Here is a 25,472-nt window from a genome sequence, read left to right as displayed (position 1 = left end):
GATGCTGGGACAATTGGAGATCCACATGCAAATGAACGAAGTCAGACCTTTACCTCACATTGTACACAAAATGTAACTTAAAGTGGATCATAGACCTAAATGTAAGAGCTAAAGCTATGTAAGACTCCTAGAAGAAAACAAAGAGGTAAATCTTTGTGACCTTGGACACCAAAAGCCCAAATGATAAGAGAGAAAATAGGTAAATTGGATTTTACTAAAATTAACTTTTTTGCATCAGAGGACACCATCAAGAAAGTAAAAAGATAACTCAGAATGGGAGAAAATATTTGTAAGATCATATTTGTAAATCACATACCTGACATGATGTTTGTATTCAGAAAAAATAAACAGCTCTAACAACTCAACAGCAAAAAGACATAACAGATAAAAAGTGGGTGAAGGATCGAAATATTTAGCCAAAGAAGATACACAGATGGCCAATAAGCACATGAAAAGTTGCTTAGCATCATTAGTCATTAGAGAATGAAAATTAAAACTGGAGGACACTACTTCACACACACTGGAATGTCTGCAGTCAAAAGGGCAGGTGGTAACAGGCATTGGTGAGGATGAGGAGCAATTGGAGCCCTTGTTCCTTGCCGATGGGACTGTAAAGTGGTACAGCCACTTTGGAGAACAGTTTGGCAGTTCCTGAAAACACTAAACATAGAGTTAACATATCACCCAGAACAGGCCAATTCATAGAGATTGAAAGTAGATTAGTTGTTGCCAAGGGCTGGGAGAAGGAGGGAATGGGAGGTGACTGCCAATGGGTACAGGGTTTCTTTTTGGGCTGAAGAAAGTATTCTAAAATTAGATGGTTGGTGGTGGTTTCATAACTCTGTGAATGTGCTAAAAACAATGAATTGTAGACTTGAAAATCATTAATTTTGTGTCATGTGAATTATGTACCAACAAAGCCATTATTGAAAAAAACAAATATAGTATGTGCTGAAGCTGTGGCCCCAACCACCCCCTGTTAGGAAGTGGGCTGTGCATCACTGCCTGAGCTCTCTGCCCTCCACTCCCACTGCAAAGGACCTAGGTGAGGGTCTTATTCTGCCAGCAGCAATCTTCAGTGGGAACTGTAGCAAATCCGTGGTACAGGCAGTACCACACCTGCCGCCATCTTTTTTTTTTTTTTTTTTTTTGAGACAGAGTCTCACTCTTTTGCCTGGGCTAGGGTGCTGTGGCATCATCCTAGCTCACAGCAACCTCAGACTCCTGGGCCCACGTGATTCTCCTGCCTCAGCCTCCCAAGTAGCTAGGACTACAGGCATGTGCCACCATCACCATGCCTGGCTATTTTTCATATATATATATGTTGTCTAGCTAATTTCTTTCTATATTTTTTTTTAGTAGAGACGGAGTCTCGTTCTTGCTCAGGCTGGTCTTGAACTCCTGAGCTCAAATGATCCACTCACCTCAGCCTCCCAGAGTGCTAGGATTATAGGCATGAGCCACCATGCCTGGCCCACACTTGCCATCTTTGTGGAGTGGGGCACATCGCCAATTTGTCACAACTTCTTTCTTAGTGTGTCCAAGAGTTGGCTTTAGGATGCTTCTTGAGACAATGTTTCTAATAACCTCAAAGGTCAGATGAGAGACATCATGGTGTTTGGGAGATTGCCAGCAGGTCCTGGGTATGTAGGGTACAGCAGTGGCGAGTGGGAGGCAAGACTAGAGATCTGTCCTTCCTTAGGGCTGGGGGCTTGAGGAGAGCGTTGTATTTCAGTGAAAGGAGCATAAATGATGGGGAAGGTTTCCCACCCCTGGAGGAGGATTTTGAGGGCAGTGAGGCTGGGGTTGGTGACTCAGTGTGGTGGTGTAGGGTGACCTGGAGAGGCGTGAGAAGCACCGTGAGCAGTTGGAGGGCAGCATTATTAACAGTGATGGCAGTGGATGCCTGGAGGATCCCTCAGGCGATAAGTGCAGAAGGGCAGCCAGGGCATGTGGCGTCCAGGACACCAAGGGGTGGAAAATTGGGAAGGAAGAGGGGCTGGTGAGTAGTGGCCATGCACGGAGGTTGGGTGTGTCTAGTTGTCCCACCTTACTTGAGAGTAGTTTCACTGGAGCTGTGAAAGACACAGGGTATGAGCCCTGTGTGCTCAGGGAGGGCTGGGCGGAGGGCCCAGGGAGGCACAGCACTGGCCGTAGAGTGACCTGGTGACGTTTATGGTGAGGGGGCCAGAGGACTGCTCAAGAGAGACGCAGCAGGGCTGAGCACAGGCTGTGGGGCAGGCGCCATGTGGGAGGCTAGAGGGGCACACGTCTAAATCATGCCCTTTTAAGGGCTTTTAAAATAGTGTGTTTGGGAAAAATAACGTTTCAGTAAATACAAGAAACATATTCTCCAGCAGCACACTTAATTTAGCCTACTGGTTATACAGAAGGAAAAAAGCTGGAATAAAAATGATCATCATCCTTTCGATGGAAACTCATCCAGTGTTCTGTTATTTAGGATGTAGACTGAAGCAAGGTCTTCAACAGGAAGCCTGTTGAAGAGGTTTTTTATTTAATCATGGGGAGAGTGACTGGAAGGATATTCCTACAACGTGTCAGAAAATACCTATGCAGCCTTTTAAAAAGGTGGACGCTAGCCACATGGTAGTGGTGTGACGGGCTTCACAGTAGATTACAAGTATATAAAAGTTTACTTAGTATCAAGTTTATTCAGAATTTTGTGAGGTGAAGACACTAGCCATGCTCCTCCATGCAATTCCTAATAATGGGCTGTGTAGGAAAATTGATGGGTACAGATATCGTATCTGGGAATTATTTTGTGTTCCTACATGGCTTTTATTCTGTTAGAAAAACTTAAGTGCAGAAACTAAGATTTTTATGTAAGTCATTGCTAATTTGATGTTGAATGCCTAAGTATTCTAAGTATAATTCATGAGTTTGTTGAAAATTGTTAATTTCATTTTTGGGTTACTGAGTATTTTCTGAGTTTTAGCTTGAAGTTCTTATTATGATGTGAATTTAAAAATTTTTTCTTGGGTATACTAAGAGTTGTAAATCTTTTACAGTTGAATTGTATTCCTTTTGTAACATTTTATTGTTTTTGTGTTTGTTCACTTACTGTGTTTTAGTGAGTAATATAAATTGAAGGAAAAAAATAAAACTGAATAATAAAGAAATTTTTCTTTTTTGTTAAAATTTAGTTTTCTAAAATTTCTTGTTTTATAGGGATTTGTCTTGGCTGTTATCATCATTCGGGAAGCTGTTGATGAATTTCGGCGTTTTCAGCGAGACAAGGAAGTAAATGCACAGCTGTATAGCAAGCTCACAGTAAGAGGTCAGCAAGACGCTTCTGATCCTGTTTAGCATTTGCTTATTGTGACCATCATTTTAGAGTTAGCATTACACATGAAAGAAAACATGTCTTAATTGTGTTAATGACAATAGTATTATATAATCATATATTGTATCTCATTAATTTTCTTATATAATGCATGCAATTTCAGGGTAGATTTTTATTCATTTTTTTCATTCTCTAATACTTGATATATGTGTATATATGTATGTAATACATTTATATTTATATTTTTATATACATGCATACACACAAGCAAGCATGCATTGTACAATGTGTTCTATTACAGTGCTGAGACTGTGAAACCTAACTGGTGTATGTACATTTTCTGTGAAGCATAGTATCACTTTATCTAAAGTCTATCTTCATATTATTTTTTAAACACATTTGTAAAGATCAACTGTCTATACTGTGGTGTTACAGTGTACTTCAGTAAAAAAGCCCTTTGAGCACGAGAAACAGCTGTCGTGACCCAGTCTGGCAACTGATGAACGTACCCTTCGTTCCAAGCTTTAACTTTGGTTGATTTATGTTCTTCAAAAGCTTGTTCATATGACTTTCTAGTCCATACTGTGGAAAAGCAGCAACATATTGGGCAGAGAAGGGGGAGACCATTGCAAACAGGCACGTGACAGTAAAAAGTGACTGAGATCTTGGCATTTGCCGAGGGTGATACTGAAAGACTACATGGTTATTCATGATAATCCCAGCGCCTATTTGAAAATAAAGTGTAGAGTGAATTTTGTATATTCTGTGTGTAAATGAATATGTACAATGATTATTTACTTGAAATAATCCCTTCAAAAATTATTTTTAACAGCTTATTGGGCCGTGTTTCACAAAACATAAAATTCATCCTCCTAAAGCATACAATTCAGTGTTTTTGGCATTTCATATAATTGCTAACCATCACCATCATCTAAATTCAGAACATTTTTAATGTTCCCAGAAGAAACCATGATTGTTGCCCCCTCCCTCCCTCACCCCAGGCCCAGGCCACCCCTGGTTTACTCCCTGTCTCTGGTTTTGCCTACCCTGGACATTTTGTTTAAATGGCATCATGCAATAGGTGGTCTTTTGTCACCAGCTGCTTTACTTGGCATGTTGTCAGAGTTCATGCTGTAGTAGCGTTTATCAGTACTTTATTTCTAAAAGTCATTAGAGGGTTGATATGTGCTGCAGCACGGATGAGCCTGCAGAACTGTGTGCTGTGTGAAGGAAGCCAGATGCAAAGGTTACGTATTGTCTGGCTTCTTGTGTGGAAATATCCAGAGTAGGTGAGTCAGTGGGAGATTGGTGGCTGAGGCCTGGTGGGGGAAGGGCATGGGGAGAACCCGCTTGTCTGCAGGGCTTGGTTTGTGATGATGAAGGTGCTTTGGAACTTGACACTGCGAATGTGGTAAATGCCACTAAATTGTTCACTTTAAAATGGCTAATTTTATGTTATGCTGGTTTCACCTAAAAATGGAATAAAATGTTGAGGGGGTAGTACTTCTGTTGTGTCTTTTGTGTTTATATGACACTTGACTCAAAGAACTTGAAAAATAATTTTCAGTCAGTTTATTTTAAATGCAAATGGAAATTTATCCTTTTGTAAAAAAAATCCATCATTGCTGGTGATATAAGAAGTGGAAATTTTATTTGTCTATGATGATCATTGTAGCCACTTTGACTTCTTGTGTGTCAGGTAACATTCATGATACTCATTGTCACAGCCACAGTCTTCGAGGGTAGAGATGGCACCATCTCCAAGTTATAGGCTGGAAGCATACCCGGGGCCAGTGCTGAATCACTTGCCCTAAGTCACATGGTTTTTGGTAGAGCTGATGCTTCGGCCCAGATCTATCTGACTTCTAATCTGGTGTTGTTCTGGATGTGTCATGTTGCTTCATGGCTTGCTTCTAGCCCTCTAGATAATTATAATCAAGTATTTACAAAGCACCTACTATGTGCTAAGCACTGTGATGGCCTCATGAGATTGAAACATGAATTAGTTCTGAACTTTGATTTTTATTTATTTTTTTAAAATTTTTTATTTATTTTTGTTTGAGACAGAGTCTTACTCTGACATCCAGGCTGGAGTGCAGTGGTGCATTCACAGCTCACTGTAACCTGGAACTCCTGGGCACGCCCAGCTAATGAACTTTGCATTGTAAGAGTCAGGTAGTGTTCTAGGCAGATGGGATAAATTTAGAGCGTTCTTGTTTGTTTTTGTTTTTTTTTAGCTACCTATTTATAAATGGAACTTGAATTCTGTGCTATGATTCCTTTATACAGCTTATGATGATTGTTTTTATAATATGTCTTAACTGTTTCTTAGACTAGTTCTGGCATTCTGTTTAATGTATTTTCAAGTATATAGACCCATGAGCGAGACAGAAGTCTGTTGTCTTTGAACCTTATTTTGTATGTGTGTGAATGTGAGAGAGAAAGTATTTACATATTTACATGTTTCTTGTATTTTAGTTTACTTGCCAAAAAAGCATATTACCTATATAGAGTAAAAAGAGATGATCTTTATTCCTGTGTACTTTAGCATCTTTGATTCATGTTTATCAGTACCTTGTATTTGTTGTACACTTTATACCTTGTTAAAATTTTTTTTCTTTAATTTTACTTTTTAAGACATAGGTTCTTCCTCTGTCCCCCAGGCTGGAGTGCAGTGTCATGATCGCAGCTTACTGCAACTTCGAACTCCTGGGCTCAAGTGATCCTCCTGCTCAGGCTCCCAAGTAGCTGGGACTACTAGCACGTGCCACCATGCCTGAATTTGTTTTTGTTTTTTTTATAGAGATAGGTCTTGAATTCCTGGCCTAAAGCGATCCTGCAGGCTCTGCCTTCCACAGTGCTGGGATTGGAGCACGGGTGGTGTGGTTCCTTGGTAGAACTTTCGCCTGCCCGAGTGCTGGGATTACAGGCTTGAGCCACTGTACCCTGCTTCCTTGTTAAAATTCTTAGCCTTTTATTTACATTTAAAAATACTTGTCTCAATGAAATTTTGTGATATTTTAGTGAATTTTATTCTATTTTTGAGTATGAATTATTCCTTGAAAAAGCAAGTCAGAAGGGTTTTGAATTCCTCTTGACTGCCTTTTACGTAGTGTGCCTATGTCATATATTCTTCCAGAGCAAATAATGAAATGCGATGGGTTTTATGGGTTATGGTGTTTTCTCTTTGGCAAAAAGGATTTCCTTTTGTGACAGTCATATCTTAAGATAGTTTTTTCCCCCAATACTATACCCAAGTTTTAGCTGAATTTTTTTCATCAAAAATGGCTTAGGAGCTGATACACTTGAAGTAAATAGAGTCGATTGCTGCAATCCAGTAGTCAGACAAACACTGATGACTTTGCTTATTTTGTTTATGTCATATCATCTTATTCATTCATTTTTGTGACAGTTTAGATAAGATAGAACAGTGGATATTTAGAAATCATTTATGTATATTTTACTTTATGCAATCAAAGTAGTTCTGTAAACATACTCAGCTTTTCACATTTTCATCCCATACAGTGTCTTTTCTTGAGGTGCATATAGTCATCTTTATTATCTGTAGTCTGAGATCTTAGCAGCATTTGAAAAGAATCCATCCTGATATTTCATTTAGGAGTGTTCGGTATACATTATTGTATTTCTGCTATATAATAATATTTCACAAAACTTTACATTTATTACCTCATTTTTTTAGTTCCCTGTGGCTGGACCAACGTAGGTATATATATAGTCAGGAGTGCACATCTGTACTCAAAAGTGGATATGTGTACCAGGTGTGGATATATATATATATACTCAGGAGTGGACATGTATACCCAGAAGTAGATGTGTATACTCCAGTGAATATATACACACACACACATAATGTACAAATACATGTATTCAAGTGGATGTATAAATTCAATACCAATATTTCTTCTCAGGTCACCCTTACAGGATGTGTATGAATTCATTTCTTTAGGATACTCATATATTTGACTTTTTAGAAAAATTTTATTCTTTGGACATTAGGGCCTAGAACATATGAAATATACCTTCACAAATGCTAATTGGCTAACACAATGTATCTTCTTATAACAGATAAGAAACTAAGAAATAGAAAAAAATTTACTTTAAGCCAGATTATCTCTTTAGAAACTATAGAAATTTTAGAACTCTAAGAAGTTCATTCATCATCTCCTATGTCTTTCATAGAAAACATGGAGAAGAGTTTTAGTGATGGAAACTTTCTGTCAAGTTTATCAATAATAATGACCATGTGATGCTTATTAATAAGTGTACCATTATATATATCTAAATACCATTTATTATATCAAGTCACGTAAAAAAAATTTTTCCACCAAAATGTTATTCAATTTTAATCCTCCTACATTATATTTTTATGATGATATTCTCTCTCTCTCTCTCTCTCTTTTTTCCTTAGACAGGGTCTTACTCTGTTACCCATGCTGGATTGCAATGGCATGATCATAGCTCACTGCAGCCTTAAACTTTTGTGCTCAAACAATCCTCCTGCCTCAGCCTCCCAACTAGCTGGGACTACAAGAGCATATCATCATGACCAGCTAATTTTTAAAGGTTTTTTTTTGTAGAGATGGGGGTCTTGCTATGTAACCAGGCTGGTCTTGAACTTCTGCCCTCAAGCAGTCCTCCCCGCCTTGGCCTCCTGAAGTATTGGAATTACTTACAGGCATGCACCCCCTGCACCTGATTTCTTTTGTCTCTTTGAAAGTTTAGTCTATTAAGAAATGAGTTGAAATATCAAAATTCACCATTTGTGTGATATGGTAATGTTACCTTTTTTTTGGTATATAGTGGTTCTGTATGTAATTTTTATAAGTAGAATATCATTCATTTCTTACTATATAATATTAAACTGCAGAAGGTAAAACTATAATTCTTTTATTCTTTTTTGTTTATTTCAATGATACTAGGAGATTTTTCATGGTTTGTAAACATGATTGTTACTTTTTTCTTTAGATGTACATGTGTGTGTACTTGCTATTTGAAAAATGTTCATACTGTTGTAGTATATACCTTTTTTAACTTAACATTATGAACATTTCTGTGGCATTAAGTCTGTCATGTCTTGTATGTGGTTGTATAGCACTGCATCATAGGAACATGTCATCATTCAGTCTTCTGCAGTCGGACCCCATGGCTCTGCAGGAGCTGTGGGTAAGCACCCTCGTGTCCCCGGCTCTGTCAGTGGAAGTGGACTGCAGCCTTTCCCTGCTTCTCTCTCGCCCTGAGGACTCTGGGGTCCTGTCTCCCCTGCCCTCGTCCAGCCCACGCCTTCCTCTGCTGACAGAGCTTTCCCAGCAGCTGTGCAGTTCCTGGACCTGGCTCCAGTTTCCTCTCCAGCGTCTCTTCTCTTGCCCGAGTGAGAAACAGCCTCCTCGCTGCTGGCCCACTCCATCCTTCCTTTGCTGTAGCCGCAAAAGTTCCTTCAAAAAGCAATCTGATTGTCATTTTATGGCTTCAGATCCTTTGGTTTCTTTTGATAGCCCTTACGATAAAGCCTTAAATCCCGTATGATTCAGCTCCCCGTGGTGGTCTGCCACTGGCCCTCTTCTCCACCGTCTCTTTTGGCTTCCAAAGTGTAGTAACACTAATTTTTCTTCATTTCCTTGAATATGCTGTGCTTTCTCCCCACAAGGGACTTTTCCAGCACGGTTGCTGTGTCTGGTGTGTTCTTGTCCTGTCCTGCACTCAGAACTTCAGGTTTTATGAAAGGATTACTTTCTCAAAAAGATCTTCCTTAGTTTCCCCAGATGTTGCTCGTGCTACAGCCCACGTGTGTGTCCCAGAGTACCCTGACTCTCCCTCTGGGGATGACCTTTAATTCTCATTCTCTCAGTTTTGTGAGAATGGAGCCCTCATTTCTCCAGGAATGAGTGAGTGATTGGCACATGGTAAGCACTCAGTAAATTGGGTGCTTAAATAAATGAAGAATATCCAGGCTGTATATAAAGTTCTAAGCCTGGTCTGGGTGATCAGATAGCAGTTCCATAGGGTTGTGCCCATTTGCATTTGCAGTGTGCCCACAATATTCTTCTTCTAACATCACTGCCTACTTGTCCAAATATATTATTTTTTAATCTACTAGTTTGGTGAAAAAATGCTATTGCATTCTGTTTTGCTTGCTACTTTAAAAAATTATTGTTCATTTGTGATCTTTTATAAGTTGTTTACTTAGTAGCTTTTGTTTATCTATTTTAACCTTATTATAATTTTTCTACTAAAAGGAATTTGCCTTTGTCACATGTGGCAAATATTATTAGCTTGTTTGACTTATTTTTCTTATATGTAGAGAAATTTATAATTTTTATATAATTCAAATCTTATCTTTTCCTTTGTGTTTTTACTTTAATCTTAGAAGCTTTATTCAATCCCAGTATAAGCAAACATTCTGTTTTCTTAATAATATTTCTGTATTTTCAGTTTTTATGTTAGGTTATTAAATATGAAATGTCTGATTGTGAATCAAAAGTTTTGTTTATTATATCTCAGACAAGCAGTACAATTAATCTAAGTATGCCTAAACTGTTGACACAGTTTTGCTATCTTAATGGTAGCTTGTTTATGCCAGCAACGAAGAAGCCTAGAGAGAGAGTAGCGATGAAATCGTGAATGGTGTTTTCCACAGCTTGTTGAAAATTGAATATTTTTCCTTTCAAGAAGTGGATCAAAGCCTGGAAGAAGTGGTAGTTAGTGTAAGGTCTAGTGAATACAGTGGGTGACAGTTTTTAAGTCCAGCTTCTGTAGTTTGAGCAGTATTGTTTTTTGTGACATGTTGTCTTGCAAGAGAATTGGCCTATCTCTATTGAGCAATCGCAAGCATCCTCATCATTTCTTCCAGTTAGTTGCAGTAGACATCCACTGTAATTGATTGACCAGGTTGCATGAAGCTGTAGTGGAGGATACCAGTGCTGGACCACCAAACAGACACCAGTAGCTTTTTGTGATGAATATTGGGTTTTGGACTGTGTTTCGGCACTTCATCTTTATGCAACCATTGTTCCAGATACTTGGGATTGTCAGAAAGAATCAATCCATTTTTCATCACACGTAACAATATGGTGTAGAAATGGTTCGCCTTTATGTCATGATGGCAAGCTTCGAGACGATTTCTCTTCTGACCTTCTCGTCACCCACGTGACCAAGCAGGTCCACGTAGCATGCTGGGTTTGTGCACGTGTGCAGGCCTCTGAGACGAGACTGCGTCTTTGTACGTCTCCTATTTGAGTGACTGAGAGTCTTAGATGCTGTTAATTATGACCACTCCTATTAATAGTATTTTGTGTGTTAACCTTTGGTAGAAATTTAAGAAGGATATCTAACTACAGAAAACAAAGGTTAGAAACTTCCCTTATCAAACAGAGAACCTAACCAAAACTTTGAAGTGTGCCCTTGCTCTGGTAACACTATATACTTTTCATTTGTGTCTGGTAGTTCATAAAATATTTCACATATGAGATACTTACTAGATTTTTCAAACCATTGTAATTTCCTGAAAATTCTTTATCTTGTGGATGCAGTGAATTACTGTTGATACTTATTTCAGTGTTTAGTTCTGCATGTTGCTTTAGGCAAGAGATGTGTGCATTGGTGGGCTGTAAAGTCTGTGTGGATAGCTACTTCTGGCAGCTTCTGGACTCTCTACTGGTAATTACACAGATGGTAAAGACTATTTTAGTTAGTGAGATAATTTTAGAGGGGAAGTGTTTGGCTAAATATAATTTAGTGAATAACATTCAGGGTTTTATCTTTAAATGTTTTTTCATCATGACATAATTCGTTATTTCAATATTCTTTCTAAAGCTGTCTAATTCATGTTTTACTGATAGAATTAAGAAAAAGAATTGGTTGTGTATAACCTGAGTATCTTAAATTATTTTAGTTATTGCTAACAAATTAAGAGCAAAAATTTGGTACTTTCTGCAAGATGCTTTATATGATCTTTCCCCTCGACTTTAGTATTTCTTTTTTTCTTATTTCCTAGACTGTAATTTATACAGTTCATTTGTCGATGTATTTTATTTCACTCTGGCTTCCTTAGTCTCACTAGAATATAAGTTCCATGCAGGTGGGCTTTGTCAGTCCTGCTCACACTTTTATCCCCAGCATGTATGAGGGCAGAGGGGCCGTGTGCTCGGAGTCAGTCCTGCCTCCCAGGACCTCCTTGACTTCCTCCACGGTGGTCATGGAGCAGCCCTGAGCACAGGTTTGGTTAGCCTGTGCCTTGCCCTCCCTTCACCCAGTTCAGGTAGAATCCAACAATGCAGATAACCATCTGCCTCCCCAGACAGGTCAGTCTCAGCCTGAGCACACTCCAGCCCTCTGTGTGCATCGGACTACCTTACCGTGGCTTTTGTGTGTGTGTGTGTGCCTGTGCTCATGCTGCAGGCTTCAAGTTGTCCTTTAGGCTCTGCATGTTAGTCCCCACAAGATCTATGTCTTTATTCTCATCCTTGCCCTTGTTCATTGTGCCTCCAGATTCAGATGCCTTCATCTCTGAAAGTGCTGCCCTCTTGCTTTCACTGGGATGTGGCTCTTTTTTGAGGGTCTGTGTTCTCCCCAGACTGTTTGGTTTCAGTTTTTGCTCCTGTGGCCTAGGTGCCCCTTAGCCTGCAGTCGGGCCCCTCCCTGTCTGTCCACTCCTGAACCCCACCCACAGCCAGGCCCTCCCTGTCTGTCTACACCTGGACCCCACCCTCCCTCCCTATCTGTCCAGTTCATTGCCTTTCACAAAAAACTAAAAGTTAGTGTAATGACTGATAATGTTTGCTTTCAAGAAGCAGTATGAACTCACCTGTGGCCTATTAGCCATCGGAAGAACATGAATGTAAAAGGAGTGGACATTTTCCTGTGTTAGAATAGTAGTCACAGAGGCTGTTGCCAGTCTGGGGGAGCGCAGAGAAGAGGGAGCAGGTGAATTTGCCCACGTTTTGTCACCTCCTGAGGATATCTCAGATTATCTAACATTTGTCTACTCTGTATCATATTCGTTATATTAATATTTTGTAGATATTTAAGTATATTATATATGAAAACTCCACAGATGACCATTCCACATTAGATGTTGTGTAGATAATTTAATATTTCCTCATGTGGAAGAATCATTTTTAGCAGTAAAGCTTTAGATGCCAGTTTTCAATCCTGTTCTATGTTGATAAAGCTACTAGTAGAGGGTGGCTTTATGTATCATTTGCTTTATTTCTTCTTTCTGTCATTTATATGCTAATTAATGGCATTCGTGATATTAATTTAAGGATTTTTATATCTCCATGTTATTATTAAATAAGTCTTAACCCTCAAATGATTCAGTAATATTTCTGATCATTGGTAACCTGAGAACTGAAACAATGACAAAGTATGGGAAGAACATTCCCACTGGAATCTCTTAAATTACCATGAAGAAATTCTTGCTTTGTGTTTTTACTGGGGGATAGTTAATTATTTGTGCTTAGAAGTTTACTAAGAAGTTAATTATTAGTGACTGTCTATCTGGAATTTATTTTGAAAGTGTAAGTATAGAGAGATTTCTGAAGTGTTTTTTTTCCCCTAAAGTTATTTCTGAAGTAATTATTTTCCAGTTGAAAGTTGAACTCTTTCTGTGCTGTTGTTTCCTTAAGTTGATTATACTTCTTCTTTTTTTTAAAGGTCAAGTGCAAGTTAAGAGTTCAGACATTCAAGTTGGAGACCTCATCATAGTGGAAAAGGTTGATGCATTTTTAATTTTCGATATATTCAAGAACTATATATAACAGTTATTGACATTTAGCCTGACTGCAATTAACTTCTGAATTTGAAGGAAATTGTTTGAAACACATATGTTAAATCCTAACATCCTTGTGTAAGATTTGATGTACGTAGAGTTGATAGTTTTTAAGACAGATTAGGTTACTTGAAGTGTTTTCCATGTCATGCTAGGAATATGGAAAAGCCTCATTTTATGTTAACTATTTAAATATTTTACTTTCTTCCTGATTTGATAAGTCTATATAAGAATTTTTAAGTAAGGGAGCGATGTAAATTTCCTTTTTTGTTTGTTAATTCTTGTTAATTTGTTTAGGGTTTTTACTCATTTATTTATTTATTTTTTTTATTTTTTATTTTTTTCAAAATTTTAAAATTTAATTTAATACTTATATATATTTTTTGCACAATCACAAAGTTGTTGGGCATTTATATTTATTTATTTTTAAATTGATGGTCTGACACATCCCGGTTCTCAAATACTGAATAAATGAATCCTGTTATCAATCATTAATCATGAAGTTTACTTCCTTATGTGTATGTTTTAAAAATTATATTCATTATATTTCATGTTGCTCTGATACTAGCATTCAGCAACAAAATCCTTAGATCCAATTCCTTTAGTTAATTAACTTGTACATATTTAGTGTGTTTTCCGTATGTGTGTCTCAGGTGGAAAACGATGAGCTTCAACTTTTCTAATTTAGGCCCAATATTAAGGACTTTATTTTTTAAAGAAACCATTCAGAGGAGTTCATTGTTTTTCATTTTTTTCCAAAGAAGCGATCTTATATTGAAAAATAAGCATTATGTGATAGCAACTGTATAAATAGATGATAGTTGTAGAATATTACAATGTTCTAGAGTATTCTAGAGTTTAATATAAATAAAGACTGTCAAACTATTTGTTTTAATAAAACTCCATTCCAAGCCAAGGTTTTGTCATACCTTTATGCATATAGGGAAAAGAAAGAAAATGCCAAAGTTTGTCCCCTGGCTTACCAAGGAAACCTTAGAAGTATCTAAATTTTTGTACAAACATGTAAATTTAAGTATTATTAATCGAGCAACAGATCAAGTAAGGTCACAGCTTAGAAGTAGAGATTTTGGAAGTTGCAGGTTTTACAGGTCTAGCACAGTGTTTGAAGTCTGTCTGGAAAGGCTCCCTGGGGCGAAATCAGAGCAGGACCAAGGCGGACACTGTTGTGGATCCTCCTTCACCTCTTAGTCAGAACTAGCTTCAAGAAGAGGAGAATGTCTGCTTTTTCTGGAACTGGGGAGAAAGAACATTTTATCTTACTTTTCTGAGGTAATACAGCTTAATAAATAAGTATTACAGTGCATATTGTAATATCCAGAGAAACCATAAAAAATGTGTAAAGAGATACTCTCTGAGATGCTATAAATAAACTACTAAGATGGAAGGGCTTAAGTAATACATAAGAAGGAAAAAATTAGAAACAGAATATCAGAGGAAACTAACTGAAAGCAAATAATAAAATGCAGATGGTGGGAGGGGGCACCGAGCTTCGTGGCTCATGCCTGTTATCTCAAGTGACTTGAGAGGCCAAGGTGGGCAGATCGCTTAAGTCCAGGAGTTCAGGCTGCAGTGAGCTTTGAACTCACCACTCACTGCTAAAGCCTGAGTGACAGAACATGCAGTGCAGACTTAATTCTAACATATCAGTAATTACCTTTATTTTGAACTGTCAAAATGCACCAAGCATGAGACAGACAGAGTGGGTTAAAAGAAAATGGGACCCAACCCTTATGTTGTTTGCAAGAAAGTCACTTCAAATTCAGTGACATGATAGGATGAAAGTAAACGTGGGAAAAAAGGGACCACATAAAATTAATCAAACAGAAGTAGGAGGAGCTATATTAACATCAAAGAAAGTGTACTTCAGAGTGAAGAAAGTTACTAGAGAAAAAGGAATGTTATGTAACAGTAATGGGATTAATCCATCAGGAAGATGAAAGATGCTAAATTTGTACCCATTAAACAACAGATCCATGAAATATGTGAATCAAAACTATTGGAGCTGAAATAAGTAGACAAACTCACGGGTAGGTGGTTCAAGGTCATCCTGTCAAATTGGATAGAAGAAACCGACAGAAACTCAGCAGTGATCCAGAAGATCTGCACAGGATGAGCCAGCAGGACCTGGCTGACATGCACAGACCACTCTCCCTGTCAGGAGGAGAGAACACATTTACTCCAGTGCCCATGGAGCATTCACCAAGATAAGCCATATACTGTGCTGTGAAACCGCGACAAATTAAAAAGAATCGAAATCATACAGTGTATTCTCTCACCATGATAGAATCAAATTAGTAATCAGTAAAAGAAAAACAACAGGAAAACTCTAAAACACATGGAATGTAAACAACACGCCTTGAATTAATTTATGGGGTAAATAGTACTTCTCAAGGAAACAAAAAATACATACAACTGAATGAAAATGAAAATACGACATTCTTTTTTTTTTTTTTTTTTTTTTTTTGAGACAGATTCTCACTTTGTTGCCCAGGCTAGAGTGAGTGCCGTGGCGTCAGCCTAGCTCACAGCAATCTCAAACTCCTGGGCTCAAGGGATCCTTGTGCCTCAGCCTCCCGAGTAGCTGGGACTACAGGCATGCGCCACCATGCCTGGCTAATTTTTTGTATATATATATATTAGTTGGCCAATTAATCTCTTTCTGTTTATAGTAGAGACGGGGTCTCGCTCTTGCTCAGGCTGGTTTCGAACTCCTGACCTTGAGCGATCCGCCTGCCTCGGCCTCCCAGAGTGCTAGGATTACAGGTGTGAGCCACCACGCCTGGCCAAAATACGACATTCTGAAATAAGTGGCACGTGTAGGGATGGTGCGAAGAGGGATTCTGTAGCACTAACTGCCTGCAGAGGAGCTGGCGAAGCTCTCGGGTCAGTCACCTGAACTCCGACCTCAAGACATCAGGAGAAAACGAGCAAAATTAAACCAAGACATGCAGACAGAAAGAAGTAATACAGAGTAGAAGACAATGAAACTGAAAATAGGAATGACAGAAAATCTATGAAAGTAGAAGCTGGTTCATCTAAATAAATTAATAAAATTGATAAACCTTTAGCAAGACAGATCAAAATAAAAAGTGAAGTTACAAGTCACCAATATCAGTAGTGAAATAGGGGTTTTCACTGTAGATCCTGCAGCCATCAAAAAGGTAATTACAAAATATACCAACAGCTTTGCCGTCATAAATATATGCATGGATAGATGAAAGGGACCACTCACTTCTGAAAGCATAAACCATAAAAACTCAGTCAAAATGAAATAAACTGTGCATAGTCTTATAACCAGTAAAGAAGTTGAATTAGTAATTTAAAAGCTCTGAGAAGGAAGTATCAGGGTCCAGACATTTTCCTTGGTGAATTCCTTGAAACCTTTAAAGAGGACTTAACATTACTGTTCCACAGTCATTTCTAGAAAACAGTTGAGGATGGAATACTATCCAGCTCATTTTATGAGGCCAGGATTATCTTTATCCCAATACCAGCCAAAGACAATGTAATAAAGCTACAGACCAGTATTCCTCATGAAAATATACACAAAAATCTTTTTAAAAATTTGGAAATTGGAATCAACAATATATAAGGAGAATTATATATCCTGACCACAGGGAGGTTATCGTGGAATATGAGTCTGCCTCAGTGTTCTACAATGAGCCCATGTAATCTACCCTGTCAGGAGAATGAAGAAAACCATACAAGCATAGCAGTTATTGCAGGGAAGAGCATTTGATTAAATCCAACACCTATTCATGACAAAAATCTCAGCAGGTTGGAGTAGAGGGGAATACCCATATCTTGTTAAAAAAAATCTACAAAAAACCTATAACTAACATTGTATTTAATGGTGTAAGACTGAATGCCTCCTTTCTGAGATGTTTGCTTGTACTGCTCTTATTCAACTGGCAGTTCTGGTCTGTAAGGCAGGAAAAGGAAATAAAAGACATACAGACTGGAAAAGAAGAAATAAAAATGTCTTGATATGCCAATGACATGCTTGTATATATAGAAAATCCTGAAGGGATCTATAAAAAAAATCCTGGAATAGGTTCAGCAGGGTGGCAAGTTACAAGGTCAACACACAAATACTAACCCTATTTCTGTATCATAACATTGAACATGTGGAAACAAAAATGTAGTACTCTTACAGTAACAGCTATGAAAACGTGAGCTTACTCTCAGGTAAGCTACAATCCACAATGTGTTGAATAAAGTAATCACGATGACCTAAGTAAGTAGACATGCTGTGTTCTGGGATTGGGACATTCCACAGTTTTTCAGAAATTAATCTATAGGTTTAATATAGTTCCTATCAAAATCCCAGCAAGTGTTTTTTTCAAAAACATAGTCTTATTCTCATACTAATTTGAAAAGGTACAGGCTCTGGAGTAGGTAAAATAAGGAATTCTTTCCTTGATGCTAAGGCATATTACATAGCTACGTTAGTGCAGTGTAGAAGGAGAATGGATAAGAAGATCTGTGAAACATGGGAACCCAGAAATAGACGAAGGTGCTAGAGCTGTTACAGAAAGAAAATGGGGCTTGAGCATCCATTGGTTAAGAAAAAATGATCATGGACTTAATGTAAAACTCTAAGACTTAGAAATAAAATAGAAAATATTCAGAATCTAAGGGTAAGAAACTATTTCTTAGACTTCAGCAAAACAGCAGTGCAGAAGAGAAAAAAATGTTACATCTCATTAAACTGGAAAAACATGTGCTTTGTGAAAAACATGTGACTATGTTGAAAAACAGGCCACAGATTGGGAGAAAATATTGCAAACCATGTATCTGACAAAGATTTGTGTCTGGAATATATAAAAACTCAAAACTCAACAGTAGAAATAAAAAATTCAAATTAGAAAATGGGCAAAAGATTTAAAGAGACATTTTTCCAAAAACTTACAGATAGAAAATAAGCACATGAAAAGAAATTCAACATCCTTAGTTATCAAGAAATGCAAATTAAAACACAATGAAATGTCAGTACACATGTATCAGAATGGCTAAAATGAAAAACAGAGACAACACCAAATGTTAGTTAGCAACAGTGTGAAGAAAGTGCATCATTCATACATTTCTTGTGGAAATATCAAATGGTGTAGTTACCCTGGAAAATTGTTTGATGGTTTCTTAAAAAAACTAAATATGCAACTGTCCTGTGACCCAGCAGTTGAATTCCTAGACCTTTATCACAGAGAAATGTTAGTTTATATTGATATAAAAACCTGAACAGGAATATTTATGTCTGTATTATTTAAAACTGCCAAAATTCAGAAATAGTCCAGATACCCTGAGTGGGTGACTGGTCATGAAACTGTTGTATGTCCATACCATGGTGTGTCATGTTGAGATAAACTATTGTATGTGGTATGTCATGTTAAGGTAAACTGTTGTATGTCCATACCACGGTATGTCATGTTAAGATAAACTGTTGTATGTCCATACCATGGTGTGTCATGTTAAGATGGCACAAGGTTCCTGCTTGTGTCTTGAGGGGAAGGAAAACTGAAAAGTATCCAATAATTCTTTGAAATTGTCTAGTTTGTTTATGAGTGCTTTTTAGCAAATAAGACAGAGTAAGGACATAAACAGTAAAATTTACGATAGCATTAAAAAACCTTAAGAATAAATTTAACGGAAGAAGTGCAAAATTTGTATTTTGAAAAACTACCAAATATCGTTGAAACACATGCTCATAGTTTTAAGTATTAGTATTGTTAAAAGGCAGCACTCCTTAAATTGATATACAGATTCAGTGTTAGCCCTTTCAGAATTCCAACTGACTTCTTTGTTGAAATCGACAAGCAGATTCTAAAGTTCTATAAATAGAACATATTTTGTTCACAAATTAGAATGTACAAAGATGTCCAATGCCCAAATATTCAACAGAAACCCAACAAAAATCTTAGCATGTTTTCTTTTGGGTGGTAATTGACAAGGTATTTTTCACGTATACAGGGAAATGCAAAGGCCAAGAATGACCAAATGTGAGAATTAACTCTACAAACTAAAAATACTAGAAAATTAAAGTAGTTAAGATGATATTACGCTGATACTCTCAGTAATGTTTTGTAGTTTTTGTGTAGATGTCTTGTACATCTTTTATTATTAATAGTTTTATTCTATTGGTTTTATTACTGAAATGAGTGTATTTTAAAATATTTTGAAAAATAATTACTTTCTTGCTATTACTGTGTGTGTTTATTTTCTGTGCTGTAAATTTTTGCTCTTACATTTGCTTACATCCTTGTACTTTGGATTTTTGGGGGTTCACTGACTGTGTTTTCTTTTGTTTCAAATGGTTATGTAGTTCTTTGATTCTTTAGTTTTAGCTGACACCTTTTCTGTTGTGTGCGCTTAATTGTGTGTGTCTTCCTATAAACATTCTCCTGATTTTGGCTGTTCCGCTCATTTTCCTGTGTCTGTTGTGATCTCTTCTTTGACATAAGGGGTCTTTAGATCCTAATTAGCCTCCTCCTTTTTAGTGCTAGAAAGACATAGCTCTGTCCAACAACATAACTTTCTTTATAACTTATATTTGTTTTTATTACTTGTCAGCTGACAATCCATTTCTTTATCATGTGTAGATAAATTCTTAGGTCTCAAAAACCATACATAATTCATGAAATTATGTGAAGTATTCTTATTACAAGTATACAGTTTTTCTTTAGGTTGATACAACTTTCCCATTTGATAGACTTACTTAGTGATAATGATTAAGGGATTAAATGTATGAATAGTCATTTGCAAAAGTGTTTATAGATACAATCCCTTTGAGTTTTTTTCTTTTCTGTGTCATAAAAGAATATCCCCTCAAAGTTGTGGGGTTTTGTTTGCTTGTTTGCACAGTCGTACATTCATTCATTCACATCTATTCGGTGGTGCTTTGTTAATATTTAGGGTGAGCTCTGCTTTGTGTTGGGCATTGGAAGACCACGTTCCTTAGTTTTCAGGGCCATTTAGTCTAATGGGGAGGATGTAATTTTTCACCAGGCGCTAACTGCTGTAGTGTGTGTGAGTGGAGGAACAGCAGAGGCCACAGAAATGGCAGCATTTAACATTTTTCAGACTGAAGCCTTTTTAAAGTCATCACTGAATGTTGTTTACATGGCCCACTAATGGGAAAGAAGATCTTAGAGGTTCAACTAAAATATGAATTAAAATATTAATTTTTGATATATAATTTATAAATGTTTCAGCAAAATTTTAATTATGACGTTATTTTAGTTTTTACTGGTTATTTGTACTTCTGAATGGAATTGTGTTAATTTATAAGTCTGCAGATAGATAATTAATATTTTATATTACTCTTTGCAGAATCAAAGAATTCCATCAGACATGGTGTTTCTTAGAACTTCAGAAAAAGCAGGTATTTTTGTTTTTTTACATTGCTGATCACTTAGTATTTTGGCAGTTTAATTTTTATTTTAAAAGGTAAAAGTAAAATTTATGCTTATAAAAATTTCTCTTTGATTAATAATATATTGAATTCATTTCTAAATCACATTTAATTGTTGGTGTTTAAAAAGATATTTACTGTATATTTGCTTAAAATGAATCCTATCAGAACCTTTGTATCCAGTGAATATTTTCATTCAAATTCATATTGAGATCTAATTAACTAAATGATGATTTTGCTTAAAATGTGATTGCTGTTTTTATTCATCAATGCAGCCAATTACTGTTTACCATTTCCTATGTACCCAGCACTAATTGTTGGTTAGATGCTAAAGGAAACAACCTTCAAAGAGTCCGTGGTCTTGTTCACTAGTGGATATGCACACTGACAGCAGTGATCCTACTGTGTGGGTTCTTTAATGTGGGAAGAGATGCTAGGACTATGTGGGAAGGAACAGACCATTTTGCCTAAATGAGTTAACGTGGGCTTTGCAGAAAAAAATGATGTTTATATGACCTGAACTTTCAAAAGTAAGAAGGTGGAAAAGAGGTAATAGGATGGAAGCCTAGGGCGGTCAGGTAGGAAAACTGCCAGATATCAGGAAACCTGACTTTGTGTGCCTTTGGCCAATTTCTAGCTATGTGACCTAGTGGAGTGGGTACCATTCCTCATCCTTGAGATGAGGGGTGTCTGTTAAGTACTGTCTTTCTCCCTACATTTCTGACTTTGTTGAATACATGAACCATATTTTTATAGCAAGCTAAGCATGTTATTTTTATTGGAAACTTAGCATATATGCTATGATTTCTAGTGTGAAAACCCTAGCAAGGACTAAGTCAGATTTCCTAAAGTTGTTGATTTAATTTTTCTTCATTTATAAACAGCATATTTTAAAAAGGGACATTTTAAGTCATGACAAAGAAGAAAAGTATTTTCTCCTTTAACCAAATATAGTTAAGGTTATTAAGGTTATTTACTTTTTAAGATGAATTCTGCCATTAACAGAAGAGTTCTGCTGTACCCAATAATCAGGTGACCTCTGTATACTTGATACATTGATTTTTTCATGTATTATTTAATATGAGTTTTTATTCTCTCAGCTGTGGCAGAGACTGGCTAGGTGCTCTTCCATCCCATTTCCCTTTCTTCGTAGAGACACAGCTAGACTCCCTTTCTTGTCCAATTAGGTGGGGCCTTGTCACTGGGCTGTGGCCAGAGGAGGAGAGCTAGAAGCCCTGTGTGCCATGTCCAGCCCTGGACCTAGCCTCTCTGCAGTCACCTGCTCTCTCTTCCCTGCTCCCAGTTAGGTGTTCATACCTAGGGCCGGATGGCAGAGCTCTGTCAGGCTGGCTTCCTGAGTGTGTGGAACAGAGCACTCCCTTCCATACCAGGGGGGCTCTTGAGAGAGAAGTTAGCTCATATTGTTGAGCACTTAGGTTGTAAGGTTTGTCTTTTACAGTAGCTAGTGTTAACTGATTTCTCATCTGAATCTCCCTTCATTTTGGAAGTCTGCTTACTAATTCTCTGTGCAAGTGACTTTTTTTGCTTTTAGAGTGTTCTTGCTTATATTTTGAAGCCATCATTTGCTAGTATTGGAGTACATGGTGCTCTTTTTCCGACTATTTCTGGTCTTTCTGACAAAAATGTAGGAAGACCATTCAGGTGCTTTAGCAGTCTGGTAGGTGAGCCTCATCCACACCTTGCACGTTCCATGCAGATCAGTGTTCGCAGCGCAGGCTGCTGGGTGTGTAGGAGCCCTGCAGACCTTCCGGCTCCCTGCGAGGCTGATCTCAACTGCACGTGTACATTCCAGGGTAAATGCCCCTTAGTTGTAGGTATGTCCTCCTTCTGTGTGTTGCTGGATTTGATGTGTTAGTGTTTTGTTAAGCATTTTTTCATCTCTGTTCTTACAGGATATATTGATTTATAGTTAATTGCTTTTGTGTTTTTTCATGTTGTTGTAGTTTTGGTATCAGGGTAATACTGGCCGTAGTGGAATGAGTTGGGAAGTGTTCCCTCTTCTAGTTTTTGGAAGAGTTTCTAAAGAATTATTATTATTAATTCTTCTTTAAATTTTGGTAGAATTCACCCATAAAGCCATGTGGGAGTGGACTTTGAGGCTTGTTTTTTACTTTTATTTTTTTAAACACTAATTCAATTTCTTTACTTGTTAGAGGTCTATTCAGTTTGTCTGTTTCTTCCTGAGTCAGTTTGATAGTTTGTGTCTTTCTAGGAATTTGTCTACTTTATCTGTTGTTTAATTTGTTGGATGCAGTTATTCTTTGTGATCCCTTATAAACCTCCAGTGTTGGTGGTGATGTCCTCTCTTTTATTCCTGATTTTAGTATGTTGACTCTTTTATCTTTTCTTTGTGGTCATTCTAGCTAAAGATTTGTCAATTTTGTTGATCTTTTTAAATAGCCAGTTTTTGGTTTTAATGATTTTTCTCAGTTGTTTTCCTGTTATTTCATTTATAGACTTCAATTTTTATTATTTCCTTCCTTCCACTTTTCTGTTCAGTTTGTTCTTCTTTTTGTAGTTTCTTAAGGTGGAAGTTTAGGTAATTGATTTGAGGTCTTCTTTTTTATTAATAATATATGTGCTTATAACTACAAATTTCCATCTAAGCACTGTTTTTGCTGTGTCCCATAAGGTTTGGTGTTATCATACATCTCAAAAGTATCTTCTAATTTCCCTAGTGATTTCTTCTTTGGTTCATTATTTATTGATGAATATGTTGTTTAATTTCCACATATTTATGAATTTTCTAAATTTCTTTGTTATTGATTTCTAAATTCATTTCATTGTAGCTGGAGAACATACTTTGTATGATTTCTATCCATTTAAGTTACCCAAATTTGTTTTATGTCCTTGGGAATCTTCCATGTGCACTTGAGAAAAATCTGTTTGCCGCTGCTGTTGTGAGGGTTGCTATGTGTATGTTTATTAGTTCTGGTTGGTCTGTAGCCTCAAGGTCATCTGTTTCCTTGTTGATCTTCTCATCTTCTGTCTACTGGTCCTATCCATTATTGAAAATGGAGTGAAGTTGGCAACTATTTTTGTTGTAATATCTGTTTTTCCTTTAATTGTGTCAGATTTTGCTTCATGTATTTGGGGTTTTGTTGTTAGTTCTAAATATATTTATAATTATGTCTTCTTGGTGGAATGACACTTCTATCATAAAATATCCTTAGCCACTCCAGCTCTTTTATGGTTACTATTTACGTCTTTTTCTGTTGCTATACTTTCAACCTGTTCGTGTCCTTGAATCTAAAGTGTGTCTCCTGTAGACAGTGTATAGCTGCGTTATGATTTTTCATTCATTCAGGCAGTCTTTGCTTTTTAAAAAAAACATCAGATTTATTGGGAAAATTTACATACATCAAAATGCACCCACTTAAAATATACCTTTAAAGGGTCTCAGCAAGTATGTACATGTGTGTACTCATCATGCCCACCCTGATGGGCTCCCTTTACCCTACCGTCATGCTTGGCCAACCCTGCACAGTCCCTGCAGCTTTTCCTCACGCACCTGGCAGCAGGCTGTGCTGAGAGTGCATGCAGGCACACGGTCTGGAACTCTGAGTCGGCAGGGCCCTCCCTGTGACCCACACTACTGCTGTTTGCCTGGTTCCAGTCTTGAAAGCACCTTTTCCAGACTTCCTGTGATTGTCATATCTGCCTTTATCCCACTACCTGTTCACTTTCAGCTGGTGACATTCCCCAGCTTTACCGAGGAAGCTAATGTCCTCAGATTGGCCACTCTTTCAGTGTCCCCCTCAGAGCAAAAGAAGGTCCCTCCTCTGTCGAAACTCTCTACACTGACCCTCCGGAGCCTGTCTCTGAGGTGGACCCCGGTGGCCTCTCCATCTGGGTTTCTTCACGGTCTCAGCCCCACTGTTTCCTCCTGGAGATGTCAAAGCATGTCTCTGCCCAGCCACCAAGGGCCCTGCCCTGCTTCGCTGACCACACAGAGCTGTCCACTTACTGTCCCTTCTCTGTTCTTTACTTCTGATCCAGCATCCTCTTTCTCTTTGTGAGATTTAAATGGTATTCCTCAGGCATATGTAGCAGGCACACCTGTGTTTGTGCTCTACATGTTCTTCCTGAGAAACTGGCTTAACTATCATTGTATGCTTATCGTATTGATACACCAGGGCCTAGTGGAAGGTGGGTAGCATACTCAGAGTTTAATGGAATAGAGCTCTGTCCATCTCTCTTTTGATTGGGAACTTTAATCCGTTTCTATTTCATGTAATTACTGATAAGGCAGGAGTTAATTTGCCATTTTATTTTTCTGTGTCTTACAATATTTTTGGGGTGTGTCTCTCTTGCTGCATTACTTCCTTCTTTTGTTTTAAATAAATATTTTCTGATGTACTATTTTAATTTCCCTTGTCATTTCTATAATTATTATTACATATTTTAAAAATGATTTTGTTAGTGGTTGCCTCAGGGATTGTAAACTAACACTGTTCACTCTTAGCTAATTTAGTATTTTTCTTGAATAAATGCTCCTGGAGTTGTTGAAATCTTTGGTTATTTTCTAGAGGTTTGAAAAAGTTGCTTTTGACAATTTTTGTTAGTATTCTCATTTGCAATTATGGAGAGGTATATTTTCAGAGGTTTTTACACTTCTATCCCTGTGGACATCACCTGTTTGTTTATGATGTATTTGCCCTGTATTCAGTATAATGGATAACAAAATGTTTGAATTTGGGAGATGCTATTATATTAATTGCTCTTTTAATGATTTTGATAGAAATATATATAAGATTAAAAATATTATTCCAAATATGGAAATGGTTTGGGGTAATTAGTTAAAAGGAAAGGAATATTGGCCAGGCATGATGGCTCACGCCTGTAATCGTAACACTCTGGGAGGCTGAGGTGGTAAGATCACTTGAGATTGAGGTCGTAGTGAGCTATGATGATGCCACTGCTTTCTACCA

At 37.4% G+C, this 25,472-nt stretch overlaps 1 protein-coding gene across 3 annotated transcripts in view; it reads left to right on the top strand.

Annotated features, from left to right (window-relative positions):
• ATP9B (ATPase phospholipid transporting 9B) overlaps nt 1–25,472 on the top strand; it is a 214,919-nt gene that overhangs the window by 44,407 nt on the left and 145,040 nt on the right. For all 3 annotated transcript variants that reach the window (XM_012788899.3, XM_012788897.2, XM_075993786.1), the window contains 3 exons: nt 3,190–3,298; nt 12,977–13,035; nt 20,439–20,490. In XM_012788899.3, the coding sequence (XP_012644353.1) occupies nt 3,190–3,298; nt 12,977–13,035; nt 20,439–20,490 (220 nt within the window). The remainder of the gene's footprint in view (nt 1–3,189; nt 3,299–12,976; nt 13,036–20,438; nt 20,491–25,472) is intronic.

The sequence above is a fragment of the Microcebus murinus genome, chromosome 17 (genome assembly GCF_040939455.1).
Source record: "Microcebus murinus isolate Inina chromosome 17, M.murinus_Inina_mat1.0, whole genome shotgun sequence".
NCBI classification, from domain to species: domain Eukaryota; kingdom Metazoa; phylum Chordata; class Mammalia; order Primates; family Cheirogaleidae; genus Microcebus; species Microcebus murinus.
This window is presented reverse-complemented; position numbering and strand designations above follow the sequence as displayed.